The sequence below is a fragment of the Enoplosus armatus genome, chromosome 1 (assembly GCF_043641665.1).
Source record: "Enoplosus armatus isolate fEnoArm2 chromosome 1, fEnoArm2.hap1, whole genome shotgun sequence".
NCBI classification, from domain to species: Eukaryota; Metazoa; Chordata; class Actinopteri; order Centrarchiformes; family Enoplosidae; genus Enoplosus; species Enoplosus armatus.
Window position 1 is genome coordinate 14,336,943 of NC_092180.1, and position 21,624 is coordinate 14,358,566.

The 21,624-nt window shown below is 39.5% G+C and overlaps 1 protein-coding gene across 1 annotated transcript in view; it reads right to left on the reverse strand.

Annotated features, from left to right (window-relative positions):
• Positions 1 to 10,235: 10,235 nt before the first annotated feature.
• mical2a (microtubule associated monooxygenase, calponin and LIM domain containing 2a) overlaps positions 10,236 to 21,624 on the reverse strand; it is a 30,697-nt gene continuing 19,308 nt past the window's right edge. The window contains exons 12-22 of the mRNA XM_070901910.1: positions 21,191 to 21,338; positions 17,829 to 18,028; positions 16,938 to 17,041; positions 16,646 to 16,717; positions 16,413 to 16,547; positions 15,881 to 15,985; positions 14,565 to 14,831; positions 12,602 to 12,709; positions 10,922 to 11,102; positions 10,736 to 10,812; positions 10,236 to 10,640 (exon numbers count right to left, since the gene is read on the reverse strand). Of these exons, the coding sequence (XP_070758011.1) occupies positions 10,236 to 10,640; positions 10,736 to 10,812; positions 10,922 to 11,102; positions 12,602 to 12,709; positions 14,565 to 14,831; positions 15,881 to 15,985; positions 16,413 to 16,547; positions 16,646 to 16,717; positions 16,938 to 17,041; positions 17,829 to 18,028; positions 21,191 to 21,338 (1,802 nt within the window). The remainder of the gene's footprint in view (positions 10,641 to 10,735; positions 10,813 to 10,921; positions 11,103 to 12,601; positions 12,710 to 14,564; positions 14,832 to 15,880; positions 15,986 to 16,412; positions 16,548 to 16,645; positions 16,718 to 16,937; positions 17,042 to 17,828; positions 18,029 to 21,190; positions 21,339 to 21,624) is intronic.

Here is a 21,624-nt window from a genome sequence, read left to right on the forward strand (position 1 = left end):
AAATATGTTTATTATATACAGTATGTGTATTAACATATGTAACTTCATATATTCCTTGTAAATATAATTTAGTTTTCCTTTTTTATTCCTTCCTTTCGTGCTACTTTTATACACTTTGTGCTATTTTATTGTCTTATTCTATTCTAATTTAAATATTTGTTTATACATTTTCTGTGTATGTAGCATGAAGGGGCTACTACTGCACTTCATTGCGTCATTGAGCCATCCTGTACTGTATAATGACAATAAAGCTGAACCCTTATCTGTGTCTGGTCCTTTTATGTCACATCATCAAAAAGAATCATTGTATTTTAATACCCTATTTTCTTGGAATTCAGTGTGTGATAGTGCAGAATGGATAACTATATAACTTAGGAAGGTCATTCAGACAAGGATTTATGTTTATCAAGAGTTTATTTCTATTTGTATGAAGAATAAAAGAAAAATTATGTTTGCTATGAATGCTTGAGGAATTGTGTTTGACTTATAATTTTGGGTTTGGCTTGATGTCTGTTGAAAAGATGGCAATTTGTTTCTCTTCCATATGTACTTGATCTTACAATCTGGATGTAATTTCAAAAAAAGAAGAACATTACAAACCACACACGTGCGTGTTCAAGTGCAGAAGGAGCAGTGATAAAAGTGGAGAACATGGACAACATTTGATAGATTCTCCTGTTCTGAAGCACAAATCAATAACAAACACACACGAGTTCCTGAACCTCTAATAGACATAAACTACTCATCCTCGGTGTCTGTCCTGCCAACCTTACCTTTTCCTGGGTGTTTTTCTTAACTGCTGCCAGAACTGCTGTTGTATAAAAGGACAGACAGGACTATGGTCTTAACATGTGCGGAGAGGCTTGTTTGATATGAATACAGTGGCATATAAAGGCAGATACAGAAGTGTAATTACACCTAATGGCTGGAAATGCTCCTGTTCAAGACATCTTGGCGTATGATGTCTGATTATGGGTGATCATTTTCTCCTTTTTGGTGAAAAAGCACAGCTGCCAGGTCCCGGGCTTTACTGATGATAGTGGTTCAGAACAATGGGCTATTGAAATGCATTGTCACTATCCTAGCTTAAATGTCAGAGGATAAGGCAGGCAAGAAATGCAGGGCTCAATTTATAGTAGCATCCTCAACTAAAACTAAGAGGAAGGAAGAATGAATGAAATAAAAAAAGAAAAAAAAGACGATATCTCTCGTTCTGCTGCATCGATTTTGATCCTTTGATTCAAACTGTCAACCGTGAGTCCGACTGCTTGTTAATACATGTAGCTCTCTTGGTGCAACACCATGAATGCCTTCGAGGACAGACTGTCTAAAAGTGTGCGCCATTATCCCCCATTTGTGCAGTTCATCGCTTTGAGAGTATAAAGCTCACAAAAGACTTCTTAGAGAATTCAGGGAGGCAGAGTTATGCAGCCAGGTGGAGGTTGTGGCGCCAGGCTTTTTGCCTTACCCGATTTGTTACAGGTTTAAAAACACTTTTTCCTTTGGAGTTGGTCAGACCACACATCATACCTCCAGTCCATCTGAAGCAAACTGAACACTCAACAGGTGAAGGTCAGACAGGAGACTTGAAGAGACTGTTTGACTGCTGGGACTGAAGGCTATAGTGGGCACTGGCTGGTGGAGGGCCACAGGAGGAGGCTGATGGGTGTAGGCAGTAAACTGGTGGGCTGAGGTAGGATACTGGCACACCACTAGCAGGCAGGTAACAGGATCACCAGGCAGGAAAATCAGGGAGTTGCCGATCAAAGAGGATGAGTGAGGTAAATATGGAGCAATGAGAAGTAACTGGGGAGTAATCAGGTATAAATGTGACTCTACAGTCACATTATATATCATTACTCTGAGTTCAACACTGTACTTTCTAGTCATCTATAACAGACCTTTTTCACGGCAGATATTTTGACTTGCACAGGTGTAACACCAAGCCAGCAGCCAGTGAGAGCTGTCTCGCCTGAATTAAAAGGCATAAATTATTTTCCTGCTTTGACATGTTAAAATGTCTACGTAGCAGTTTCTTTGCCTGTCACTGCCTATCATTTCAGAGGCTGCTGTTATTCCCGGTATTTGGAGAAGTCAGCTGCAAGAAAGCCCTTAGGACGTCAGGTGATGTAGTACAAATAGCAACAAAGCCCATGCAGGGAGGAAGTTGTGGCGGATGAATGGGTCGTACACAGGACTTTCACCCAACAGTCACTCACTGTGTGAAAGTCAATTAACTATTATTCATATCATTTATCAACTATTATTTTAAAAATAGTTTGGTTCTCTTTTTTCATTCTTAGTTTTCAGTCATTAGGTTTAGGCTGCAGAACTAACTGGTTAGGTTTAGCAAAAGATCATGGTTTGGGTTAAAATAGACATCAACCATGTGTTAGAAAGCCTTTCTGCCAGAAAGGAAAGGAAAAGAAAGGAAACTTCTCCCACGTGCGCTATTGCCTCCCTGTCTGCAGCAGTCCCCCATATTTCTCGCCCTCATACTCAGAAATACTATCATCAGCTCTGTTCACGTGGAACTCTTCATTTGATTAACAATTTCTCTTTTTCCAAATGATTTACTTGAATAGTGATTTAAGCTTTGAGCTTTGACATGTGATTGTGTTACGTACAGCTTTTCTATTCACAGTTACATGCTCCAGGAATAAATCTGGAAATAGCAAATGTGCGCAACAAGAAGAGAATTTTCATGGCTCTGCGTCACAGAAGTTAGTTAGTTTGGTTCCCAGATATTCAAATAGTCTGACATTGCCAGACTTGCAGTTCATACAGTATCTCTTCATGATATTGGAGGGAGGTCTGGCCAAACTCACTGTCACTCTGAGATATCTGAATGAAATTATCTGGCTTGTTTTGAATTGAACCAAAGAGAATTGTCAATGGCAAGCTTCAGTTCACCCAAATCACTAAAGAATCTATATCACTCACATAGTATCAGGCCATGAAGATAGTTTTGGTTTTTACTCCCCAGAGATGTAAGATATGCCTCTTAGATTTCACCCCATTATAATGCAGATGAATTGAATTCATGCATGTAAAAGTAAAATATTGTAACTAAAACATGAACAGAGGAAATTATCTAACACAATAAAAAATCCCTGACACATGAAAGTAATCATTCCAAAAATTCTTTAAAGCCTGCAGCTGACGATCTGAGGCAACGTCAAAACATCAGATCAAATTAGCAGCATATTTTGAGCAGGTTGTTGGGATTCAGATAAAAGAAAGAATTTGAAGGATTGTGGTGTTGAAGGATGTCGTGTTTGAACTGTTCAATTTGCTTTAAAAAAAAGTTTAAATTACAAATGTTTGTATTATGCTCAGAGCATCAGTTAAATTCAGAAGAGGCAGCATGTGATTTGTTCAAGGATCTTCAACCACATTCTTTCAGTCAATGCGTTCAGTTAATACACCGCTGATTTAAGACATGATTGCTGAATACTTTGGGGCATCCTTGTACATTCAGAGGGATGAAGTTGGAAATATGAAAGAAAGAATTTCTGGAGCAACCAAAAATGACAAAAGGCAGCAAAAGATTAGCAGAAAAATCTAAAATCTAACATCAATAAAATCATTTCAGGGACTGCAGATGAAAATTAGCCTGTATGGCTAAATCTGGAACATTCTCATGTTAATCCATGTGCACTGAATATACATAAACATAACAAAAACATAAAAACGACTCTTCTATTTGTCTTTCATTAGCTCCTTTAGTCTTTTCAGCTCCTTAGTTTTCTTAGCACACATTTAGTCATTTATCTATTCCCTGTTGCCCCCCCCCCCCAAAAAAAAATGACATACACAGACATATATTTGCTGTGAATATTATGTAATAAATATTATTAGCATAATAGTAAAAGTGCTCCTAATGCAGGAAAAAGGTTCCTGTGAGTGTTGTACTGTTACATAGTTTATTATTAGATTATTATTACTGATGCCCAACTGATGCTAACATTAACTTATTTGCATACTGTTGTGTAGTGTAATTTTTTTTAACAATGCATCATATTTTATAAGCTCATCGTGTGTTTTATGTGTAAGATCTTCATTTGTAAAGTAACTAAAGCTGTAAAAGCTGTTGTGGAGTAAAAAATACAACATTTCCCTCTGTAATGAAGTGGAGTAGAAGTATAAAGTATATGGTAATACTAGTAACTTTCCACCAGTGAGTTTATGTTCTTTTTAGTGATTTTTTAAAGTTAATTTCAGTTATTTACAGTCTCGTGGTGGTATGAGAAGCGTCTCTCAGACTGTTGCATGCATGAGATTTCACACAGTGAGCAACAACCTGCACAACAGGACCTTTCCTGCCCGTTATTATGATAAAAGACTTTGGGGAAAAAAAGAAAAGAAAAAAAGAAGACACTTCCTATGTGGTTGCTGTCTGGTGAAACAGACTGAAGCAGGCGCTCGCTGCAGACAGAGAGGAGCCTCAATGAACAAAGACAACTTCATTGTTCGGCAGTTTCCTTCGTCTGTCCAGCAGGGCCTTAAATGTATTTCTCTGTGTTCTGTTATGTTGTATGAGATAGTCAGATACGCTTTGAGTGGTTTTTTATATGAGGCTGATAAGTTATAGAATCACATCGGCTGCCATTAGTCCGTTTCTTACATTTGTCAATATGAAACAGGGAGCTTGTTTATCAGCGCATCAGTTCCTCTGTTATGTGTGGGCCTGTTTCTACTGGCATTTTTTTTTTTTACCATGTTTGCTTTTATGTCATATACTGTGGCAGTAGTGGTTCAATTTACTTATTATGTTTGAATATTACCTTAGAATGCCTTCTTAATAGCCTTACTGCAAAATGTTGTAAGTGTGTGTTTGTGTGTGTTTGTGTTTGTGTGTTTGTGTGTGTGTGTGTGGGGGGGGGGGGGGTCACCTTAAATGCCAGCTGTTTATTCTATTTATTCTACTTTCTGTTGTGATGAGGATAATTCTCTCCTCAGAGGAAATGTAAATATAAATGTTCAAACAGAATATAGACTATTTACTCCAGCAGCCCGGCGAGCGTCTCCTCCCTTTTTGGAGATTTGTGTTTGACTGTTTAAAAGGATGATTTGCGTAAAATAATGACATTATATTTTTAGATTCATCTCGTCCCAGCTTTCCTTTTTTCCCCCATCAACTTTCACAGCTTCTGTAATTTTAATGCAATTTCAGGCTCTGATTGCTCTGTTGCTTGAATGCTAATCATTGTTACTGTATAACTTGTTTTCTATTCTGCGCTTTTTGCATTTAAGGAAATGTCATTTAAAATAATGATAATAAAAAAGAAATGAAATAGTTACGAGAGGGTCAGTAAACAGATGGCACTCCGCAAGAGATGCACACACAACAAAGTGCAGGGACGTCTGCAGGACTGTGTTTTATTACAGCTCCATGGAGTAAAACTAAAGCTAAAGCTAAAGCTCCATGACATTTTGTCTGAAATTAGTCAGAGCACCAGCTTTGTATTGAAATTGAATGTCTGTCCATCATGTTATTAATATACTTTGTATCCACAAAGCTGTTTTTGTAGGTTTTATATGATGATGACAGCCCCAAAACATTACTTAAATAAAGTAATAAAGGTTAACGCCTTCAAATATCTCAGCATCAGCAAGATATCACATAAATATTCAAAATACTCCAAATCACCCATTAATGAATGGGGAAGTAACATCCAGACTACTCAACTAAATCTTCTCTCCTTAAATTCAAAAAGGGCTTTTGGTCTTTCTGCTCTTTGATACTCAAAAATGTGAAAGTTTAATTAACCAAGTCAGGCAATAAAGACTTTCATTCAGAACATGAACTGGCTTTGTAGAGCCAAGGACTTCACACTTATTTTAACAGTAATGTTGTTTTGTACCGAGCGTCAGTGAATGGAGGCCCAGCCCTCTGAGCTCTAAGTGCATTCCTCAACAGTCTCTACCACAACACATGAGAGTGTTTTCCTGTTAAGAGTTTAGACTTTTAAGACTAAAGAGGACACGGGTACATTCTTTTTCATTATCTACTTTATTGACAAGATTTTAGTCCAGTTTTTCACGGTATGACACAGAGATGCAGAGGTCAGTATCTGCTCACTGAAACAGATTGTACTGTACTTCTGAGGACATTCATGAGCTAAACGGTGCCGTCATGAACCTTTGGACAGAAACAATCAGCGGCTCTTCACTACCTTCCGACCTTTGTGGATAAATAACACTTCAGTTTGTAGGTTGTAGTTGTGAACATTTAACAGCTTTAACAACCATGTCAGGCACTTTGCCATGTACAACACAGTAGCTTTTGATGGTTTTGTTTGAGTTGTGTTGCTAAAGCTCAATAATAAAGATATGGGATCTTTTCTTTTAAAGATTAATGTAATTAACCAGACAGAAACCAGTTTGATACATTGATTTCAGCCCTACGTGACTTTTTATATATAATTACATTGTAGATTATAGTTTTCTATTTAAAGGGTTCCAAAAACAACCACTATGAGCGTTTTCTGATCCGTTCCCTCGTACTGTCAAGGTACGGCAATAAAACTGAACCAGCAAGTCTTTTGTATCTGATAAACAAAGTCAGTGACAACATACACATTTTGTGATTGAAAAGCAATACAGCAGCACAAAAAGCATTCCAGGAATCGCTCAAAAAATCAAGAAAACATTTCTCACACACTTGAAAAAAAAGTCACCATTAATTAAAAAGTTATACACAATGACGTTATGAGGGATTATCATTATTCTGTGATTCTCGGGCCTCAGTGGGTGAAGAAATACCTCATTTGCGCGGCAGCTTCTGAATGAAAAACAAAAGGAAACAAACATTGGAAAAGGAGATCAAGGAATCTGCACATCACTGTGGACATGCACACTCTTGACTGCTCCCTACTGACTGAAAGAGAGATATTCATTTAGAAAGCTCATTCACATCATTTAAGGATCTTTGAGGTGTGACGTCTCACACTAACAATGTTATAAATTCATGAAAAAGTTGAGAACAAAGAGGAAATAACACGAACTTGTTCCGGCACCTGATGAGCGCTTTATCTCAGTTTTCAGTGCGTAAGATATATTGAATATAGTTTTAATAATTGGAGTATCTTTCTGTGTAGTTCATCTACTTTAATGTGTAACAAGACAGATTTGAAAATGTAGTATGAAGAGATTCACTGTGATATACACGTTTACTCATATTAAATGATAGGAAAATTAGCTTCTGTCACATTTTTTGCTGATTAAACACATTTTTTAGAGATGCACCAAAGTATTTGTGAAAGTCTGGAGCCGTCAGAGGAACAACACAGCAAGGAGGAAATAATTAATTAGCATGAATCCGCTTGTTGGCTGTCATGGAGCATTAAGAAGTTGTTGGTACATGAACAGCAACTTCTGGTTTCAATTTTCTACTAAACATTACAGTTCAAATTTAGTCATAATATGCTCCCACATGTCCTCATCCAAGACTTACAGTTTATCACTCATCCATTCGTAAATCATGCCTTTATTCCATTTAATGTTTAGATCGCACCGCTTACGAAGATAGCAGTGAAATGTATTATCATCATCATTGTTATTATACAGTAGTAGAGGTAGAGGTCATAGTAGTATTAGTTTAGTTACATGGAGGTGCCAGTGGGAATGTTTAATGGTGGACATCACCTTTTCAAAGTGTAATCAACCATTAATATTTACTCTCAAAGCGAAGGAAGTGCAGAATATGAACCAGCGTCGAATAGTCAAGGACTTTTTCAAGTAGAATCATGTAACACAGCATTCAATGGAGCTCTGAGTGCATTCCTGAACAGTTCCCAGCACAGCATAGAAGTATGTTTTCATTTTAAGTTACTTAAGAGGAGGCAGAGATATGCCAGTAATGTGTTTTATTAACCGGGTATTAGTCCTGCTGTGCAATGCCAATACAAAGTTGACAGAGGTCAATGCTGAAAGAGAACGTTTCTCTAAATGGTGCTATATACATGACACTTCTATGAAAATGTTAAGTGGTTCTTTGCCACTGTTGTCAGATCATCATGGAAATGTAACTGCACCAATATAAACATTTTTTAAACCTTTATGTATCCAGGGAATTATCACAAGGGGTGAAATCAAGTTTCCACAGTTACATTCACGCCTGGAAGCTGCAACCACAGTCTGATCTGATCGGACGTTTCCCTGGTTTCTTCTCTTTACTAGTTTGCACAAACCCAATAATCAGACTGACCTGCAATTTCGTTCTACTTCATTATTCATTATTCAGACAGTGATTCAGAGATCTTCACGCAGGCTTAGTTAGTACTAGCTCATTCCAAAAACAGCCGGAAGATCAATGACAAACACTGAAGCCGTTCATTAGTCGTGAGTTTAGTCAAAACTTCACTTCAAAGGAACTTCTTTAATTACTTCAGCACTGTAAATGTTGTTAAGCCACATCACAGTTACAACACACGGCCATGTGACCGTGTGACCATGCAGGTGATCACCTTCAAAATGTCATTTCTCCTAACCATCCAGCGGGCTCAAACCCTTCATAAAAGGCTTCAGCTGAACAAGAAGAAAAGAGAAAAAATTATCTGAAACACTGAGAGCATAAAAGGAAGACATAAATAACAACAGCTGAAAGCACAAAAGTAGAAAATGTTTATGAAAACAAAACAAAATACTGACATTCATAAAGAAGACGATGTTTGTCTGCTGGCACCATTGTACATGTTACAGTCTTATTGTACAGATGTATGAAATAAATGTTACAGTCAATGTGTATGAGAACAGTTCTTTGGTATTTTCCACTGCTTTGACTGCACTGTAAACCAGATAATTACCTCATATCACATGCAGCAGATTCAGTAATTCAACATGAAATATTAGGTAGCAGATGACAAAACACAAACATCATATTGCATATCCAGCACATCATGCCATAAACACGTAAAATAATTGCTGAAGTTTTTGCAAATATCATTTTCAAATATTATATAAAAAAAACAAAAATACTCTGAAGTGCCTCATAGGCGTCATTGGATGTCTGAATAGGAAGCGACTGCGTGGCTTCCAGTCAGGAGGTTTGCAGTTGATCTTCCAACATGCTTTAACATTATGGCAAGAGTGGTAAGCACATTCAAACACATCACAGAACGCTCACCAGCTTCTGTTGTCTACAGTAAATCTGAAAATATTTCATAAATCAATCATTTAAAATGTAATTGTCTATAAAGTTATACAGGGAGAGGTTTTAAAAAAAAAAAAAAAAAGGCAGGGGGCGAGGTGTCGCGTCTTGCCTTCATGGTTTTTCTGAGATTCAACAGTAGATGGCAGCAAAGTAGAACTAAATACTGAGAAGGAAACTCACTGGACCAGAGAGACTCTTTGTGAGAAAAATCAATTTACAAAAAGTAAACTGAGTTGTCAAACTATAAAAAGATCATGAGCAAATTGTTGTGTGCATGTAAAACACACATACCTATATATATATACACACATATATATATACATATACATATATATATATATATATATATATATACACACACACACACATATATGTATATATATATAAAAATATATATACATATGCATAAAAACATATGGCTGGAGCACATATGCATAGTCAAAAGAAAACCTGCCTGGTGGCTGACGTTGACATGAGACCAGGCTTTTATCTAATGTGACAGTTTACTGCTCCGTCGACAAGCAGCTCTCAAACATAAAGTGCATCAAGTTAGTCAGTCAGAACCTGAATTAAGCTATTTTAACTGCAGGATCCATTTTCCATGACAGTTTGTAAAAGGTTGAATTTTACAGCAATGATGAGAGGACATTTCAGCAGTCTCAAGGTTTTAACGCTGACTGTGGTCTGTTTTATTTTGTTTGCATTTTAACAACCTTAAATCTATTTGTTTAACGTATTTTAACCCTACAAGTACTGTACAGTTTCCACATCGAACCAATGCAAAATGATTTGGTGCAGCTTTCATTTTTTGACAACCCGCTGTAGTAAATTGCAAAAGAAGTTGCAAGAGCAACCTACAGTGTCTCTTCTTTGGCTGATGCACAAGTACATCCAACACACTGAGAGCAAACCTACCTACAGCATCACCATGAAAGGCAAGTAAACATTAGAAAAGGTGCTTGTGCACAGCTACAAATGAAAGTATGACAAGAACACTCCAGCTGATCCGCACCTGGGCCACAGATTTAATGGCGTTTGGAGTCATGTTCAGGGTCAAATATTAACAGCTGCTGAGCATCTACATGAGCCTGTGCCCTATATGCTCCTGCAGCCACAGCAGTACAGGCTGTATGGAGCTGGGCCCATCGGGTGCAGCCTCTGTGTACATCTGCAGCAGTACCTCTTGTAAAACAAGCAGGAAGGGCAAGCTCATGCTCAGTAGCTCATACAGGAACGCATAGTCCTGGGCATTGTCCCTCAGGTGGCCGGCGAGGGCCCGAGCTGTACTACGCACACGGTGGGACAGATACCAGGGGGCGTTACACACAGCGCGAGTCACACTCAGGGGCCAGCTCAGGTGTTTCCTTATGAGCGAGCTGAAGGTACCTGCTGAGGCTTGACTCTGCAGGTCTGCCGTGCTGCTGGACTCGGAGCTCGGTCCATCATCGGCACATTGCTCCTGAGCTCCAGCTCCATAACGACTCTAAGACAGAGGATGTGACGGACAGAGAAGTTGGATATTTTATGGTAAATATTGCTAGAATAGGATGGATATTGTTAGAAAAGCTTAGTACTCACTGAGCGCAGAGAGAAACTCCTCCGTAGGTTTGTCCCATTGTTGCGTTGATCAAAATGAAGTTTGCAGTACAACTTCCCTGTAAGATTACAGTAAACATCAGCACAAAGCAGCCAACTGAATAGTGAACTTTTTTTAGTAATATGTAGATCCAATATGGACGACGGCTGACGTTTGACGATACGCACCATCTTCAGAGTCGAAGGCATGTGCTCCCTGTCGCAGGGCAGAGCTGCAGGTAGAACAGCGAAAACACTCCCTGTGGAAGTAGAGCCCCTCGGCACAGACCCTCTCCACCATATAAACACGCCTCTCGCATGAGTGGCACTTGTCGCCCGACGGGGGGAACGCCCTTCGTACTGAGCCGCCCTGGGAAACAGAGAACAGGCAGAGTGATGATGAGTGAAATCATGACAGCAGATGAAGACGAGCACTAATGTCACCCTGCCCTAACAAAAGCTGAAACACTGAGTTGAATTGAATTGAACACCTAAAATCATACAATATGCAAACTATTTTTCTAGAAGAATTCTTTCATAAAGAAATCTCTTCATTTTTGCTATTAGTTCGTTATTCCAAAGTCAAGAATAAACTTTCACGCTCAATATTTTTACCATCTTTGAGGATATTAATAAAACATGTTAATTAATAGCCTATGTAATAACATTAGCAAAAAAAAATTTTACAATCAGAAATGTATTGGCTGTTATAGTTATGACTTTGCAACATGAAACTTAAGAATGGAAATTGGTCGGGTCACATTACTTTTTGTGAGACATTTAAACTCTGTGTTTAGTGTGTTACTCTTGTCGGCATGCTCGGTTGAAACAGAGGTGGGTATCACATGCAGTAAGAGTGACAATGTGAGAGGCTGAGTGCACGATAAGGAACACGCAGCCATGTTCATTTATGTTTTCCACCCAGATCAAGGCTTTTCTTGTTAATGTCACTTCCTGGATGTCTTATTGTTCAGATATCATCTTGGGGATATTTTGAGTGACAGTTCTATAAAGGGTGACCACTGTCTTTACTTTAACGCCGACAACCACTCAGACTCAACTGCAACTGCTCACTAACATTCAAGAGGAAAATGTAGTTTTTAACGAAAGCAAGTAAGATAATTATAGAAAGGAGATAATCACATGGTTATATGGATATACACACAGTGAGAAAGTTTAGCATGTCTAAAAAGTTTCCCAATTGCTCTCCAGAAATCAAATTTGATACAAAAAAAACAAACATGGATCATAATGTGTACCGGGAGTTGTTGCTTTATATTATTATACTAGTGTAAGTCCTGCAATAACATCTGGCTGAGCCGGCTGTTTGGGATGGGTGGAGAAGAGAAACCCACAAAGTGCCACCACAAGAACACACACTTCTCCTCTGTGAGGACAGCTGGTAATTAAAAACAGCAGTTAAAAGCAAAGCTCTCATGCACAGCAGCAGGCCTTTTGAATAAATCTGTCTGTTATAATCACGAAGCTACATGACAACAATGTAAATCTGGGGCTAAGATGCTTGTCTCTTTTAGCTCTGTTTTAGGTCTTTGCCTTTTTGCCTTTATCGCTATTGACCCTCTTGTGAGTCTGAAATATAAAAATTCAGGTGATAATTTTTTGTAGGTTAATCACTGCAAGTGACCCCTTTCACATTGTCACATTCTTATTTTATACATCGTACAATATATTATAACTGCTTTAAATCTAGTGTCAGAAAAATCTATGCAGTACAAAAATTGGCTGCATGCAACACTTGTGATCCCAAACATGACGTGTTTCCATATGCAAATAAACACACTTGTGAGGGGCAGGTGGTGCAAAACACAAGGCCAGGGTGGGGTCACGGATCAAGCTTGAGATAGTCACCTTGAGTTCAGCAGAGCTATCACCTGAGAACAACCCACTAAGGTGAACGGCTTTTTCCTTTATACTCTTTGTGTGAAACTCTCTAGCCTGTTGTGTCTGAGCTTTTTTCTGCAGGATGACACGGAGCACAGAAACAAAAGAGAAGCCGTCAGTCTCACCTCCTCGGTACGGCGAGACACATTTTCCCACCAACTGTGTGTAGACATAATTAGTCGACTAATAACCATTTAATACGCACTACACAGCTAAATGATGAAAGACCTTTCTGTTCTATTTTCCCCAATAAGAAGCAGGATTTGACAGCTAAGTGTGTATTGTCGGGAGGAGAACAATAACGTTGCTGTGTGGAACGAAGGCCGCCTTATTACATTAATTTCACACCCCACTTGATGTGGTTAGTCATACTGTATTGGAACAGAAAACTGGGAAAGCCACACAGACCTGGCAGACAAATCAGAGGCAAGTAGTCGGATCAGCCCAAAAAAATACCAACGTTAAGTATCGAGTCTTTAAGGCTTAAGTGAGTCAAAGTCAAATTTCAAAGCACATTAACTAAAAGGATGATTTTAAATGTAAGATTATTTTAAAAGAATACTAAGCGCAAATTTGGTTTATCTACACATTGATGATACAGGGGTAGACAAAATAATGAAGACAGCAACTTAAAAGAGTAGTTAACTTATTCACTTTGTTATTTGAGAGTTAGGGGAGTTAAAGGATCAAGACAAAACTCAAGTCCGTACGTTAAGTATGAAGCTAAAGCCAGAAGGAGGTTAGCCTAACTTAGCATAAAGAGTGGAGGCAGGGGCACTTCTAAAGTCAACAGTTTATCCAACCACCCAGCACTTCTGTGCAGCGTCTGTGCTGGTTGTGTGGCAACCTCACAGTGACAAGACTCTAGGAAATCACTGCACCCAGCTGTTGTTAGCCAAAACATACTTACAACACGTAACTCTCCCTCAAAGTGTCGTTTGTCATATGGATTAAAAAAATGAGACAGGTTGTGTTAATTAGTACTTTTTTTAAACTTTATAGAAAGCCACGGTATCCACGGTATGTTTCCCCTTGCTTCAAGTATTTATGCTAAGCTAAGCTAACCATCTCCTGGCTCCAGCTCTGGACTCAACACACAGATATGAGAGTTGTATTAATCTTCTCTAATCTAACTAATGATAATTAAAAACACTGTTAGCCTACATCATACAGTATATGTCAGTTAGCAGCGTTTTGCCAGCTACAAAAGTGGTCTGGCAATCAACACCTAGAGAGTTGCAAGAAAAAATAAAATAAGTAAGGAGAAGAAGTCCCATAAATCACGACAGTGAGAAACAGTGGTCACAATTTAAAACTAACCAATAAAAGACACACAACTGCGGTTGACCAATAACAGTAAAATAACCAAACAATACAGCAGTTTTTGCAATATGTTTTTAGTTGAAAGTTATTTTGTGTGTGTGTGAGTGTTTAAAATATTTTGTCTGCCCCCTGTATTTTAGGAAAATTCAGGTGAAACTGCATTAGAAACTAAAATCACACATCGCCATTTTTCTCAACACAGTTGTACACAGTAACAGTTTTGATCTGAGCCAACGCAGGGAGGCTTTTGGCAAATCTGAATAATCGAAAGAGCTTATTTGCAGACGTAAGCCAGTGCCTGCAGTCTGGCCCTGGCTGACCTGCTCCACACGGACTCAGACTGCCCAATAATCCTTGTGTGTGTCTCAGCTCGTGCCAGGCCTGTAGGCCTGCTCTTGCCATTTTCTTCAGGCTGGATAATTTAGGGGCTGACTTCACCATCTGACTACACATTACACAAGCCTAAATGTATAATCAGGGCATAATATATACTCAACATTCACTCTGGGGCACTTTTGGGGATCGGAACATGCCGCAATCACAAGGGTTAACAGAGAGTAAAACAGAAGACAGAAGTAAAAGATATGAAGGAGGAGATAGTGATCACCTCAGAGATGTGTTCATCCACCTCCCTGAGGCGCTGGAGGACTCTTGACATGAAATGGATTGCTGAGTGGCAGGAGGGAGAAGAAGCAGGGGGGTCTGCACTCTCAGGCTGAGGCTGGGGTTTCGTCTCAGCAAACGTTTGATCAACATGTCTGAGCTTCACTACAGAAAATGGATGCTGGGACTGAGGCTGGAGCTGGGGTTTGGGCAGAGTCTTTGGAGGCAGGCGGACTAAGTGTTCTGCTGCTTTTCTGATACTGACTTCAAACTGAAAGGGATAATATACAGGAGTGCACAAGTGAGCTGTTGCCTCCTCGTCATGCAACCAAACAGTGAAAGCATGAATTTATTTCTTATTTGTCATTCACTTAGAGGCTGGAAGCATTTAAAGAACCTTACAGGTGGTTTTATATGTTTCAGCCCATTAACTACACAAATACCTAACAGTGCTGCCAACCATTTTCAAAGCATAGCGTAAGTTTTTTGAGGCGCTACTCATGCCAGCACAGCATGAAAATCAACTTGCATCCATTAGAATATTCTGTCTGCTTTATGTTTTGCCAGAGTTATTTAATCATCACATGGTAATGCAGTTGCGAGCAGAAACTGTTTTTTAAAAGCGTTCTTCTGAAGGGGCAGTCAAGAACTGAAGCGCCAGTCTGACATCTGAGATTCGAGAGTCAACAGCCAACAGCTACATTTAAATGCAAGAAACGCTTACATTTTCCTTTTCTTGACACTTATGTTTGCTTTGTTTGCCTCGTTGGTATGATTTTCCAGAAGCTTAGCGCATGGATATAATGCTTTGACTTCAGCAACTGCAAAACTGTTTTGTGTGGTTGGTTAAGATTAATGGGCAAACATTATATAAGTATAAACTGTATTAGTTTCTAATTACCAGAAATTTAAGAATGCTCTTTACTAAAAAAATATAAGACAAAATCCTCTTTGGGATTAAGTAAAAACTGTAACTGTGTATTCTTACTTGTGTTTTATCTTTTGAGCTTTCAATCTAATTTTGTGCTAGTCTGACGTGGTTTCTAGATCCACATATAATTACAATAACACGAGGGAATCACACTTGACATTAAGATCAGTCAGTGCTAACGACTATAAAACCACCAGTATGGTAATTTAAATATTTGTGTGTGTGTCTGATTGAGTGTTTTCATGTACCATACATATGTCTTGAGACAGCAGGACAGAATTAGTATTCAAACAACCTTCTTTATGTGAAGCTTTACAGACTGTCACTAGTCCTGATGCCTTTGGCTACTGCTTGCGTGTCTGAACTGTTGTCTGGCAGTTCCAGACTACCTGTATCTCAGGTGGAGGTTTAGGTGGGACCGGAGGCCTGAGTTTAATGTGCAGACTCTCAGTCAGGTCAAGAGTTTGCAGCGGGGAGGACTTCTCACAGTCTGACTGAGATTTTGCAGAAAAGTTAGGAAGACCGTTAATAAATAAGGCACAGAAATAGAAAAGGCTTAAAAGATTAAATGCTGGAAATAACAGGCACGAGAGGACTTTGTAGCATTAGGAAAAGGAAAGTTTTGTCAGATTAAAACCACAGATCACTGTCAGAGCTCCAGCTCACAACAGGGGGAATTTAAAACATATTCATGATCCATGAAAAGGGGTCAAATAGCCATTTTTAACTACATGCAGACTTGAAAGATGTACAAAGTAGTTGTCTGTAGATAAACAGATAGAGGGATACTTACATACAGTATATTCATACATATATACTTATATATTATATTACCACTTATATTACCACCTTAAATGACAACAATGGAAAATGTCGTCCTAAATAAAGTTAAATCTATAAACACATTGTTGAGATTTTTACCTGTGTTTTCCGGACAGAGTAGTTGGGTGTGCTTTCAAACTTTGCCTGCAACTGAGTAGCCATTGAGCGCACTTTGTTTTCCCTGGGCTCTCGGCCCTCTCGCACTGAGGGGCCATTACTGGACAGATTGGTGGCCTAACAAGAGACAACAGACAAGATCCTACTATATCAACCTTTTTTTTTTTTTATAGTGGATACATTTGAAATTACAAGCAGGTAACTTAGCAACAAACCTCCTCCAAATAACTGCAGAATTTCCGCCTCCTTTTGTAAATTGGATCTGTATCGTCTGACTTCTTTTCATCCTGAAAGCACAGCACAAAGAAATAAAAAAAATAAAAATAAAAATTAAAAATCCCATATGGTTATTGAATATATTGCCCTTTAAAACTAATTTAACAATCACACATATACTGTATGTGTATAAAAATAAACTGGAACTAGAAATAAAGATAATAGAAGTCAGAGACAGTCAACTTGTCGTATCTAGCACTTCAGATTTAAACATGTCAATGCTGGAGTTACCTTTGGTACCCGTTTCCGGGGCAGTGCAAGATTGAGCACATTATTATTACTTCTGACTTCCTTCGATGGATAATCTTCATTGTTTTCATCCACTCCTCTGGAACCTGCCGTATAACACGACTGCATTAGAGTTTTCATTGTTTCCACAGTGCACGGCTATAAATGTCAGATAATATACCAACAGACCATATAGATTAGGAAAGTTATACAAGTGGTCTGGAAAAAAAGAGAGTTACGGTATTTGTGTAGAGAAATGTTCCACAAATAAAAGCCTTTCTGAATCCCTCAGCTGCATGTCAGAGGAAGATAAATGGTTGGCTGAGGTTAAATAAGAAATGGGTAAGAATTAAATAGCCCTTCAGTGGAGACAGGCAGCTGTCTTCATGTTGTCAAGGATCTCAGCTCTGGTACAGACACACATTCCTCTCATGCCTCTTTACTTGACTAAAAGGACTGCAAAGCACATACATTTTTTAACAGGAAGCCAAATGAAACTTAATACCCTCTCTTTCACTGGAATTTTGTCGTTGTTTGTACATATTTTAGTCATACAACAAAAAAAATAAAAGAAGATGAAGACCAGAAACAAAGTAGAGGACAAAAACAGTAAATTAACAACAGGCAACAGTGTCTAAAACTAACGAAACAGAGTCAAGTAGATTCGAATCAAGTCGAGTCGAATGGAGTACAGTCGAGCCGAGTCAAGCAGTCAAGCAAAGTCGAGTACAGTAAAGTACCGTAGATACAGTAGAATACAGTCAAGCAGAGTAGAGTACAATAGAGTCCAATACAGTAGAGCTGAGTTGTATCTAGTAGAGTAGAATCCAGAAGAGCAGGGTAGAGTACAGTAGAGCAGAGTAGAGTAGAATAGAACACAGTAGAGTAAACTACCTGAGGCAGGTAGAGGTGTACCACGGAAGAGCTCATAGAACTTGGACAGGTAGCTGATCATCGTGGTCTTGTCCAGCTCCTGATCGGCACTCAGCTCCTTCACAGATGTGAACGATCGGATCCCAAATTCTCGCTCACTGACGTCAAAAGCCAGCTGGAGGTTTGCAGCATGGTCTTCTTCATTTAATGAGTCAAAATCTCTAATGGAAAAAGAGAGTATGATGGCCTGAGTAAGAGGAAGGTACAGTGCATCCGGAAAGTATTCACGGCGCTTCACTTTTTCCACATTTTGTTATGTTACACCCTTATTCCAAAATGGATTAAATTAATTTTTTTCCTCAAAATTCTACACACAACACCCCATAATGACAATGTGAAAAAAGTTTTTTTGAAATTTTTGCAAATTTATTAAAAATAAAAAACTAAGAAATCACATGTACATAAGTATTCACAGCCTTTGCCATGAAGCTCAAAATTGAGCTCAGGTGCATCCTGTTTCCACTGATCATCCTTGAGATGTTTCTGCAGCTTAATTGGAGTCCACCTGTGGTAAATTCAGTTGATTGGACATGATTTGGAAAGGCACACACCTGTCTATACAAGGTCCCACAGTTGACAGTGCATGTCAGAGCACAAACCAAGCATGAAGTCAAAGGAATTGTCTGTAGACCTCCGAGACAGGATTGTCTCGAGGCACAAATCTGGGGAAGGTTACAGAAAAATTTCTGCTGCTTTGAAGGTCCCAATGAGCACAGTGGCCTCCATCATCCGTAAGTGGAAGAAGTTCGGAACCACCAGGACTCTTCCTAGAGCTGGCCGGCCATCTAAACTGAGTAATCGGGGGAGAAGGGCCTTAGTCAGGGAGGTGACCAAGAACCCGATGGTCACTCTGTCAGAGCTCCAGAGTTCCTCTGTGGAGAGAGGAGAACCTTCCAGAAGGACAACCATCTCTGCAGCAATCCACCAATCAGGCCTGTATGGTAGAGTGGCCAGACGGAAGCCACTCCTTAGTAAAAGGCACATAGCAGCCCGCCTGGAGTTTGCCAAAAGGCACCTGAAGGACTCTCAGACCATGAGAAACAAAATTCTCTGGTCTGATGAGACAAAGATTGAACTCTTTGGTGTGAATGCCAGGCGTCACGTTTGGAGGAAACCAGGCACCGCTCATCACCAGGCCAATACCATCCCTACAGTGAAGCATGGTGGTGGCAGCATCATGCTGTGGGGATGTTTTTCAGCGGCAGGAACTGGGAGACTAGTCAGGATAGAGGGAAAGATGAATGCAGCAAAGTACAGAGACATCCTGGATGAAAACCTGCTCCAGAGCGCTCTTGACCTCAGACTGGGGCGACGGTTTATCTTTCAGCAGGACAACGACCCTAAGCACACAGCCAAGATATCAAAGGAGTGGCTTCAGGACAACTCTGTGAATGTCCTTGAGTGGCCCAGCCAGAGCCCAGACTTGAATCCGATTGAACATCTCTGGAGAGATCTGAAAATGGCTGTGCACCGACGCTTCCCATCCAATCTGATGGAACTTGAGAGGTGCTGCAAAGAGGAATGGGTGAAACTGCCCAAAGATAGGTGTGCCAAGCTTGTGGCATCATATTCAAAAAGACTTGAGGCTGTAATTGCTGCCAAAGGTGCATCAACAAAGTATTGAGCAAAGGCTGTGAATACTTATGTACATGTGATTTCTCAGGTTTTTTATTTTTAATAAATTTGCAAAAATCTCAAAAAAACTTTTTTCACGTTGTCATTATGGGGTGTTGTGTGTAGAATTTTGAGGAAAAAAATGAATTTAATCCATTTTGGTATAAGGCTGCAACATAACAAAATGTGGAAAAAGTGAAGCGCTGTGAATACTTTCCGGATGCACTGTAAAGCGATTCAGGCTACGTATGTCATTACAAAGCAGCTGGGAAAAGTATATAGTTACTGTGTCAGCTTATGGTAGGCTTTCAGTTTCCTTTGTGATTTATCCTGAGTTGTCACAGACCAGTCTGTCTGTTTCTGGTTTACATTTCTCTTGATCACTCTGCACTGCATACGTGATGAGATTTTTTTATTAGACTTCTTATTGTTTTCCAGTATCATAACTATTAAAGATGCCCTGAATAATGAGACAGGAAAGTAACCGTACGGTTTGTAACTGAACTTGTAACTTATTTCATGTCCACATGCAGGTGTCAGGTGACAGTGAGCGTAAGATAATACACTCACTGATACAAAAACAGTTAACGTAAGCACAATGGAATGACTTCACGCAGAAACTTATCTTACTGTAGAAGCACGTGTTTCTTGTATTGCAATGACTATGGCAAATGACTTCTAATGGGAGAAAAAACACAGCTCTGACGTCTCCACCTACACTGACGGAGTGCAGACGCCATGAGAAATAATGTAAAGAAGAGAGCAGTAACCTAGCAGCAGCACACACAAACGTTGGTGTTATTCTGTAAGTACTGAGGCTCACTCTTTCTTCCTTTCTTTCTTTCTTTTCTACGAACCTGCTCCCCTCTCTGCAGTCTGCTGACAGGCATGCATATGGAGGAGGGAAGGGGAAAAATGCCAGTGGTTCCTGGAAACTTACAGGACCACATGAAATTGTAGTGGCATGTGGCGAGGTATGAAGGCAATAATTAAAGAGTGAGAGGATATAATTAGATTTGTAAATGTACTAATCTACAGTTGCACTGACAAATTCCATGCTGTGCAAGGCAGTCTAACCCTAAAAAGTGGAAACTAAGGTACAGTTTGTTTTTATAAGGGAGGATTTTGTCCTATAAGTGGGTACCAAAGTACACAAAGTCCTACATGAGTTGTTTTTCTCCACGGCTCCAGATCAACAGACGGAAAGGGCCATTACTTAAAATTGAGAATGGAGGATCCACATTAATACAGGTACTGGTTAGTTCAGTTGAGTTCACTGACAAACTGCCCTTGATAAAAATGTGTGAAATGTACACAAGCTGCACTCTGAAAACTCCTCTGTTACATCCTCTACTACCAGCTAGCTTTAAGTATAGGACACCTTTGTATGAAGTCTTTTTCACATCTACCAGCACTCTAAAAAGGGTCAAGTGTTTTACAAGTTGTGAGGAGGTAGAGAGTGCAGCAGAAAACACACATAGATAAAAGAGTTACTCTCATGCCGAGCATATTTAACACACCCATAAGAAATGGATTTCCTCACAGCCAGTTGCTGTGAAGAGTGTGCAGAGTTCATTTTCCAAAGAAACAGGTTTGTTCATGTGACTGCATTTAATACTCTAAAGAGATGATGTTAATGTCACTGGTTTTAGATGGAAAGATGCAGCGCTGCAGGCTGGTACTGATGTAATCGGATGTGTTTTACGTACATCAGCTGTGGTTTGAACCTGTGGATGAGGGCACAGAGGGCGTTGCCACTTTTCCAAGAAGACGTCAAGTCTGTGATCATCACATTCCTGTAGCCGTCTGTCTGTTTCTGGCACCAGGTAAGAAGCCTCGCTGGTCTGATCTCTGAATCTGAAAAACAAACACAGAGAGTCACATCTTTCAATTAAACAATGCAGTTTCTCAACTAACTTATCACAGCGATGCAGGCTGTGTTAGACTGCCAGGAAGTTTAGGCTGAGGAGGATATGATGTCACACGCAAAGACCAACACATGGCGTGCCAGAAAACAAGGTCATGACAGACATGCTGGGAGCGGGTGATGAGGTATGCACGCATCTTTGTCATCTTTGTCTGGACATGTACTTTTCTCGCTGCCTTTGGTGAATGAATGACTCGAGTTACTTCAGTCGAACAT